The sequence below is a fragment of the Solanum pennellii genome, chromosome 12 (genome assembly GCF_001406875.1).
Source record: "Solanum pennellii chromosome 12, SPENNV200".
Taxonomy (NCBI): domain Eukaryota; kingdom Viridiplantae; phylum Streptophyta; class Magnoliopsida; order Solanales; family Solanaceae; genus Solanum; species Solanum pennellii.
Genome location: NC_028648.1, coordinates 12,110,562 through 12,120,357, shown reverse-complemented (window position 1 = coordinate 12,120,357; position 9,796 = coordinate 12,110,562). Strand labels below are relative to the sequence as shown.

At 30.4% G+C, this 9,796-nt stretch overlaps 1 protein-coding gene across 1 annotated transcript in view; it reads right to left on the bottom strand.

The window, feature by feature from the left end:
- The window catches only part of LOC107005750 (pleiotropic drug resistance protein 1-like), a 12,230-nt gene extending 7,333 nt beyond the window's left edge, over positions 1-4,897 (bottom strand). The window contains exons 1-8 of the mRNA XM_015204405.2: positions 4,641-4,897; positions 3,869-3,989; positions 3,609-3,697; positions 2,985-3,069; positions 1,199-1,358; positions 478-554; positions 336-389; positions 181-271 (exon numbers count right to left, since the gene is read on the bottom strand). Coding sequence (XP_015059891.1) covers positions 181-271; positions 336-389; positions 478-554; positions 1,199-1,358; positions 2,985-3,069; positions 3,609-3,697; positions 3,869-3,989; positions 4,641-4,897 — 934 coding nt within the window. The remainder of the gene's footprint in view (positions 1-180; positions 272-335; positions 390-477; positions 555-1,198; positions 1,359-2,984; positions 3,070-3,608; positions 3,698-3,868; positions 3,990-4,640) is intronic.
- Between the last annotated feature and the right edge of the window lie 4,899 nt (positions 4,898-9,796).

Sequence of the window (9,796 nt, the reverse complement as noted above, 5' to 3'; positions counted from 1 at the left end):
ATATATATATATATATATAGTCAGGATTTTCACTAAGGAAGTTCGAAATACGGAAAGTAGACACACGAAGAGGCCAAAGATGTTCGAAGTCAACTATATATAAGTAACAAAATAGTTTTAACCATATATGACGGTATGATATATAGTCAAAGGTGTTGAATTGTATAGAAATGACAGTACCTGTGGTGAGTCTCTTTAGCTGTCCACCAGAAATCCCTCGTACCATTTCATCACCAACTAGTGTCTCAGCACATATCTCAAGACCTAATATCTGTTAATTAAGAGTTAATAGGCAAGAAATAGATTTGTTTAGGCACTCGTGAGTTTAGGATTACCTTGAGGGTATAATCTGTTATTATATTTGGCTCTTTCCCTTGAACTGATGCTGCCTGGAAAACAAATCATTTTGACAAAAACAGGTCAGTTATCAAAATTCTCTTTTACAACAAAAACTGACTGTTAATCTTCATATGATACCTTCATAAACATGTCAATATCAGGATCTGGCTTTATATTTGCTTCCTTTTCTCTCTTTAACAACTCCTCCAACATCTCTGCATCATTAGTAAACATCTGAATGGACAGAAACATTATGATTTATGACTTCTTTACTTAGCCTACTGTTTAACAAAATCATAATAAGACATTTAATCAGATGAACACAACAATGAGTTCAATCAAAATCATGACAAAACATAGAAAAAGACACTAAATCAAGCTTGTAGAAAATCTAAACGTTTCATGCGTCAAACACGTGGAAATTCTTTTTTTATTTGGATGACGATGAGATTCGATCGCAGACCTCTACCTGCTCTGATACCATACTGAAGTGTCAGAGAAACTTTTATTAGTTAATAATATTCTCGAATTAAAAGTTTAAACAAACTCATTTTGTTTTGAAGTGTATTATTTAAGTAAGATTAGTATTCAAAATATTCTAGTATTATCTAACTCAAAAATCCTAAATAGTTGGAAAAAAACTAAATGAAAATATTATTAATGTAAATAATATATAGTTTGTGATTATAGATAATCCTCTTAAGAAAAAAGATCAATTTGAATTATTCTAACTCTTTTATATCTTGTTTCTACAAGAATTATAGAAGGAAATTTAATCACAAATAAATTAATATGAACATCATAAGCTGTCTTGTAATAAAATCAATATTTATGCATATAAAAATAACATTATACTAACCATAACAAGGTCCAACTCCTTGACATCGAGCTGAAAATTCAAGAGTCTCCCTCACCGTTAGATTTGCTAGATGAACATCATCTTGACTTATATATGCACATGTTCTTTCTGGTACAAATTCATCCATTCCATGCCCATTATAACTTACTTTCCCACAAACCTAATAAAATTATTTTTTTTCAAGGAAAAAAAAGGGGATAAAGCATAGGTTAGTAAAGATATAATTAAGTGTTGATGGAGAAAATTGTCTTAATCCATGCTAATAACGCTAGTAAAGTTTCTTGTAATAGTTTACTATTTGACTCGGACTTGTTCTAAAAAAGTTGAGATATTTCGAATTGTTTGTTGAAATGGATGATTAAGTTAAGGAACTATTTTAACATTATATTGAACCTTGATGTAAAAGTTCTGAATCGAATCTCTTTAAAAAGAAGATACATTTTGTCTCATGGTAGTTTGCTTCAGTTTCCTTACAAAATTTTTGTTATTGAGTTAGTCATACCGTTCATATATTTTTAGAAATATATATGGCATTATCAAATGATACAACTCTTGAATATGAATATGCAACGCGATCACTAATGTACACCAAGTTTGGAAGGAGGAAATGGAGTTATACCAATAGTCAGGATTCAAACTAGAGATTTATAAATTGTTACTTTTATGCAAAAGCAACATTGTAGTTTAATCATAATAAAACATACACCAATATATAGTGAAAAAAATAAAGTGATATATAATTTGACTTTAAGTTATTGCTCTTAAAAGCGTGTCGGGGCAACCTTAGACAAATAAGTCAAAATATTAGTAGTTTATTTGATTGGCTATCTAAACTCTCTATCTTATTTGTAAGAATTTGATTTCTCACTTTATAATCTCCTCCCTATCCCCCCTCCACCCCTCCTCATGTATAATAAAAAAAATTGATTAAAAACAAGATAGTAGATGTCCGGTTAATTTCTTTTGGCTCTTAGAAGCTCCACTCTTAATAACTTGAACTCACGATTTTCTGCTTTCATCATAATAACATTTTTTTGTATTCGGTGTGAACCATGTGAAAATAATAACTCAAAGTTGATGGAAAATGTAGTGGAAGTATGATTTTCCTCATCATTATCATAATCTATAGTTTTCCTCATCATTATCATAATCTATAGAATTTGAAGAAGATTAAAAAATGTAATGTCACTTTATTTTAAAATTTTAATGATTTTGTTGGCTTTGACTTTGAGATCTTATTTTATCATATCTCATAACTTGCTCTAAGCTGGCAGAAATCATCGTGCTCATGGTGAAGGAAAGGTGGATGTTTGTGAGAAATATTTTTTTATAAAATATGAATGTTAATTAATAAGAGAGTAAATTTAATATCATAAATCACAAAGAAAAATTAGTGTTGCCAAGTCATAATTTTTTTAAAAAAATAGGAGTACTTTAATTTCCCCTTAAATATTAAATGTTTAGTATAGAGTTTATTTAATTAATATGTTTACAAAAGAAGTACTCTCATCATCCACTAATAATTGTCATACTTTTTCATTTTTAGAGTCAAATTATAAAAACTTTGATTAATATTATACGACATGTTTTTTCATCATATAGATATGTTTTTGAAATGGATAATACTTTTCATATAGTTTTTGAATATCTAAATATTTTGTTTAAAATATTGAATTAATGTAATCTAATTTAACTTTGAAAATTAATCAAATTGACTTTCAAAAAGCATAACATGACAAATGAAAATGAACGGAGGGAGTATAATATAAATTTCATATTAGCTCACCTTTACATCTGAATTTAGCTTTCCAGCTAAAGCTAGTAGCAATGTTGTCTTGCCGCAACCTGGCGGACCTAAAAGTAGTGTCATTCTGCAAAACTAAACAATATTATTGACCATTCGATTTTCGGTATTAATATTGAAGCCTGATAAAATTTGAATTTGTAATATCATTTCCTAATAAGGTAACTTCGTATAGAGGGGCACTCGGTAGGTGTCTTCTTACCCAGTGTTCCGTATCAAAATGTTGGCATTTTACAAAAGGAAAAATGATAAATATATCCTCAAACTATATGTAGATACAATCCGTCATATTTTTTGGACATTGATACCTTCGCTGTCCAAAAAGTAGAGCATATACATCCTTTATACTAACGGACATATACGTATCATAATCTTATCGATCCATCATTTATTAGATATTGGATCGACATATTAGATTGTGTCACGTGTCCCTATTTAATCTTGTGTTAGAGTTCAAGACATATATTCTCTAATTTATGGATGGCTGAGTCACTAATATCCCAAAAGTATGACGAAAGATATCTGCATAATATTTACATAGTTCTGATACGTTTTACTAATTATCATTTGGGAAAGAAAAAAAAAAGATAAATTTTCAACCCTCACCTTCCAGGCTTGATGATTCCACTAACATCATTCAGAATTGAAAATGACTTCTTTCTTTTTGGGAGAACGTGAAAATAATTCAAGGCACCCTACAAATATAATGATAGATGTTAGAGTAGTTTTAGTTTAATTTAAGCAATATATAATACTAAATTAAAATTCTTTATATACATATATATTATCACGGTATTATATGAGATTATTAACACCTAGTACTTGTTTTTCTTTTTTAATATGTTTGCATAATTAAGGTAAATTACCTCAATCATATTGATTGTGAAGTTGAACATTGTAGGCAATGCTCTTGTCCCCGCATACGCTTCTGCTTCTACAGTTAAATGTTCGAAACGAACTTCGATTTTCGGAAATTCTATCCCAACCCTGATCGATATGAGTTGTGATGTAGGCAAAAATCAAAAAATCTTGTTAACTTCATAATGAAATATTAAATTAATGCTACACAACTAATGTTATTTATTTTTTGGTTAAATTCATCAAATGTTTAACACACACCATTCCAAGAATGTTACAATCTACAAAATAAGAGCTAGAAGATAAAATTCAATATCATGTGGTGGATTTAGTATTGATGCATCAGGCTTGAGAAAATGACAAAAATAGGCTCTTATATTTAGGGTTATTGGTTCTAAATGATCTATCAAATATATTCCTAAGCAATTTTAGTCGTATAACATTGACAAAAATAAACATTTCTTTCTTAATTTCCATCAAATATTTACAAACTATGGCTGCTTGATTTTACGGGAGCTATACATTTTTTTTATTTCTATAAAATATTTATAAACTATGACCACTTGATCGATATGAGCCATAAAAAAAAAGAATTTAATCAGATATATAACGAAAGTCTCATCAAATCTCAATAACAAAAAAAAATTGCACTATACACAAAATAGATTAAAAAAAGTACTTTAGTAAGATTTTTAATATATATCAAAAGTGGTCAAAAATATATTTAAACAATGTTCATATGCCATTTCAACAATCAAATGTGTTAAGAATATTACATACCTATAAAATCGTTGTTTGAGCTTTAACAAGAAGTTGTGATTGTCTTCTTCTTCTTGAGGAATGTTCATTAGTCTATTCAACAAATTCCTTTTCTCTTCCATGCTAAGACTAATTATTCTTTCATCATCACTTCCTCTTCTTATAACATTATCATTATTATTATAAGTTGGAACATCATGCTCATTATCTTCCCATTTCAATACTTCTTCTTCATCCTTTTTCCATCTATTTGAATCACTAATTTCAATACCTTCCATAATTCAATGTTGCAACAAGCTAAGCCTTCCCACTAATGAAACAATTAGTATATATGTTCCTTTTTTCTAATCTTTAAATGATTTTATTTTATAAAATATGTATATATTTTAATAATTTTTTGGTGTATAAGAACTAGTTGTTACACAACGTGCATAAGTAAATTATATACATCTACAATGCCTTCTAGATGCCAACTAGCACTTTCGGTTCATTTCATTTTGTATATAATATATACTACTAAATTTGAATAGTTCTTTTCTCCCAACTTAACTTACTTCTATATATTTATTATTAATTTTAAAAGAAGGATTGTTTGCAATGTCATTAAGCCAAGTAATAAGCTATTGAAAATCATATGATAATTTTAGGATAATATGTATGTTTACTAAGAAAATGGTACGACAAGGATATACCAGTCTTAGTTTAACTCCTTTAATTTGTATCGATATTTGTTAGCAATTGAATATGTTGATTAATGTAATAAATAAAAACGAGATACAGATAATAAAGTATGTAAAAGAAAGCGGTATAAAATGTTAGAGCTTCGATGATGAACGTTTGTATATTGGATCCAATGACTCTAAGACTCAGATATCCAAGAACGATATAGTAAATTAATGCTATAAAACAAAGACGAATTAATGAAATATGAAAATCTTGGTTTCAAGAGTCATTGTGTGTCGATGGCGTATTTCTTGGAATCAAGTGAATTACAATTGTGCCAAAAAATACCAATTATAGGTTACAAAAGTAATACATTAATCAAAAGAAAAATATAACATCCCAGAAATTTTTTGTGCTAAGACTTGATCCATCCTTCGTAGTGAGTAGGTTTTTGTCAAGGAATTTAAAATTTCTTTAGTGTTAAGGTCAGGTGACTAAATGTAAAACCTTGAGTTCTAAAAGAACTAAATTGTAAATAACAAAAATCTGAAATTTGGAGAGTTAAGCCAAGTATGAGTTTTTGGTCAACTTTAACGACCATAACTCCTAGCATTTGATGAGTTAGGTGTTCTAAAATATATCTTAGGAAAGATCTTTGAATTATCTTTCCAACTCCACCAAGTTTTCTAAGTTTCGTGTTCGTATGAGTGAGATATGACCTTTTGAATTTACACTGTCCAGTCGAAAATAGTGAGGGATATTTTGGTCTTTTCCTTATCCAATCCGATATAATTAGTTTTTAGTAATATTTTAGGGGTGTAATACTATTAGGTTCATTTTTATAATCCTAATATACGCCTAGGGTTTTATTTGAAGTTCAAGAAGAGAAAAGAAGAGAAAAGAGGAGAGAATCAAGCGTTTGTCGAGATTCTTGCGTCTTGTTGCGGAATTTCGTCATGGATTTAATTCCTAAGAGGTGTGTCGGTTACCATAGTATTGAATTTGTTCACCCACGTACCAAACATGTTATTTTCAGCGTAATTTTGTTCTTGAAAATTAAGGATTTAAGTTCTTGATGAGTTGTCGGTTAAGTTTTGATTTAAGATTCTACTTGGGTCAATTTTAAACGACCATATCACTTTAGAATATTAAGAGTTACGTGAGTCATGACCTATCCAATTAAACACAATTGAATCTACTTTCCAACTCCATCAATTTCGCGTCAATCCAATTTTTGAGTAAAAAGTTATGACGGTTTTAGTAACCTTACAGTGCTGTTAAGAATTAGTCGACGAAAAAATATTAAAACTAGTTGTTTTTGTCTTTTTTACTTCCTAGAAAACCATAAACAAATTTCTTGACATTAAAGGATAAAAACAGATCATATTTTCATGTTCACTAATGAAAATCATAATCCTTGGTCATAGAGATTTCAAGAATCTCAAAAAAGACTTTCTTGATTGTTTATCTTCAAGCTAGGGTTTCAAGTCTTCTAATCAAGTTCTTCTTCAAGAATCTTGCTCTTCTAGGTATGTAATTGTTGGACTAGTTCATCCTCACACCCTACATCTACTTTCAGATAAGTAAAAGAATAATCTAGGATTCTACCCCTAGATTTCAGTATTGTTGAGATAAGTTGATTTTCAGTTGTTGATTTCATATTCTTTCAAAAGTTATATTCCTAATTATCGAATTTCTATATTGTTATTGAGATCCTTCATATCATGACCATAACTCTTGAATTCATAATTCAATTCAAGAGAGAGTTAAAAGTAGAGTTCAAGAAAGTATTTGAGTTCAATTGTGAATCCTTGAGATCAACTATTAATTTGAATTAAGTTTTGAGGAAGTAAGTAAGGGAATGAGAAGAGTTGTGTACATGAGTTCCATGTAGTATGTAGACCTTCGAGTCGAGTCGTTCATGCCCATAAGTTCTGCATGGACTCCACAAATTGAGTATCTTTGAGAGGAGTAGGATCTGCAAGTTCAAAGTCTTGAGTAATAAGTTTCTAACACCTTTGAGTTTATATTTCTAATCATGGGACTATAACATGTTACCCATGGAGTCCTTGAGTTCAATTGGTAATGCCCACAATTCTGCATAAACCCTATAAGTCGAACAGTCTTGAGATTAAAATTTGAGTCCTTGAGTTGAGTACTTCATGCTCATAATTCTACATGAACCCTCCAAGTTGAACATCATGAAATTATCCATAAACATGATATCACGAACCTTGAATCCATAATCTTAATTCAAGCAAAGTTAAGATCAAAGTCAAGAGTCAAGTCCAGATGTTAAGAGCAAGTCAAAGTAAAGTTTATAAAAATTTCAGAAGTCTTTCACAAACGTTTTCATTTTGTTTGAAAGACTTAAAGTTCAAGTTGAGTAAAAAGTATAGATTGAAGTCATTTCTTCAAAGAAGTATATAAGGACTATGTATTCCCAAAGAGTTTTAAAATGTTTTCATATTTGAGAAAGAAAGGGAACATCGATTCCAAAAGAGAGATTTTAAGAGAAGTTTAGCTAAGTATCTCAAACCAAAGAAAGAAGTGATTTTAAAAACATATGAGCTAAGTATATTTTTCGGAGTAGTATTGAGCATCGATATGGGAATTCGAGTTCATATTAACTCAAATCTCCATAAACTATGTAAACAACATGATTATCAAAAGGTCATACTTTTTAGATGATCACTTAAGTTAAGCTAGTGGATCCACTAAGTTAAGCGTTTTATATGATGGTAAAGTATAGGACAGTTCTGGCAGCGTGGGCAAGTCACTATATCACCATCAGGCTCACAGTGGTGGTTTTCGGGTAGATAAACTCCACAGTAGTAATTGCATGGTTTCTCAAGGGGTTATTTTTAGTATGAATGGGGGAATGAAACTTTATTCATGCATTGCACAAGTAGACTTTGAGAGGGAGCATGGTATGTTTTTTATGATATTATGATTATGAGTTGAGATCATGTTTTAAATAACTTTTCTTTACGCTGCACTTGTTTTAAAATGCTTTATATTTAAATGAGTTTAGTTATATCAGAAGTTAAGTATTTCGAGTTGACTATCTTGAGTTGATATGTGCTTAATTGGGTCGAGTATCATATCTTTGAAGTTGAGTATCTAATCTATGAATTGAGTATCTTATCCTTGAGTACTTCTGAGTTGAGTAAATTGAGTATTTTTTAGTATCCTTGAGTATTTTCTTGAGTTGAGTAAGTTTGAAAAGAGGTAAGTATGCTTCCATTTTTATCAACTTCAAGCTTATGTTATGTTTTAGAATTCCTCATACAAGCTCGTACATTCCACGTACTGAGCCATTTCGCCTGCATCTTCTCATGATGCAGACACATGTATTCAAGATCATTAATAGGATCTTCATTGATATAATAGAGATTTAAAGTTAGCTATGGTGAGCCTCCTTACTTCCGGAAAATTTCGTTTACCTTTCAGCTATATCAGTTGTTAGGATGTTGTGGGCCTTGTACCGAGTTCCATCATTGTCATTTAGACGATTCATAAATAGATAGTAGAATTTCAGAAATCTTCATATATTTTATTAAATATTTTAAAGACTTAAGTTGCCTATTTTATAGCAAGTTGAATACATTATTTTTATTCAGAGTTGTTTAATTGAGTTAAAGCTTTGTAACGTTGAGTTTATTCAATTTTATTTCAGTTTTAAGCTTTTGCATGCTTAAGTTAGTCTTCTGTTTGTAGTCAACCTGGATGAGAGTTTGATTAGGGACCAACAATGGTTCTTGAGCGTCGGCCACGTCCAGGTGTAAAATCGGACCGTGAGAAAAAGTTTTACTCAAGCCCTAAAGTACTACTACAAATAGTTATTATCTATGTGAAATTATCATTAGTGGTGTCAAGTGTCAACCTATATTTCTCTGATCTATAATGATGGTATTTGTATGATAAAAAATATCTAGCATATCCTTCCTTTTGTATATTTCCCCACATCATGAGCATACAATTCCTCTTCTTACTTTTGATGACAATCATTATGATGTCTTTGGAAACTCATTGAGGCCAATTTTGACCTCATCTTACTTTTCCGAATCAACTTCATTGAGTTTTCTATGATAAAAATTTCGATGATAGATCAATCTGACGATAGTCTAATCTATTAGAAAAGACATTGGTCCCAATTTCCTTAAATGCACCTGCCACACATAGACTGGTCATTGGTCCAATGACGGTGTGTCACTCAAGGGAATAGTTAACTCTTTCCTTGCGTCTATAAATTGAAATCTTTATGCTCATTCCAACCTTTCACGACACGCACATACGCGCGTGCGCACACAGTGAGAGCGCTAGCTTTTATTACACTCTCATAACTTTCCATGTATTCATCCCTTGCTAGTTTACGTAAATCTTCTGTGGGGTGGCCCCAAGAAGAAAACACACACATACATACATAGAGAGAGATAGCGCTATCTTTTATATTCCTCGCTCTTAACTTTCCATATCTTCATCCCTTTCTAGTTTAGGAAAATCTTCTGTCA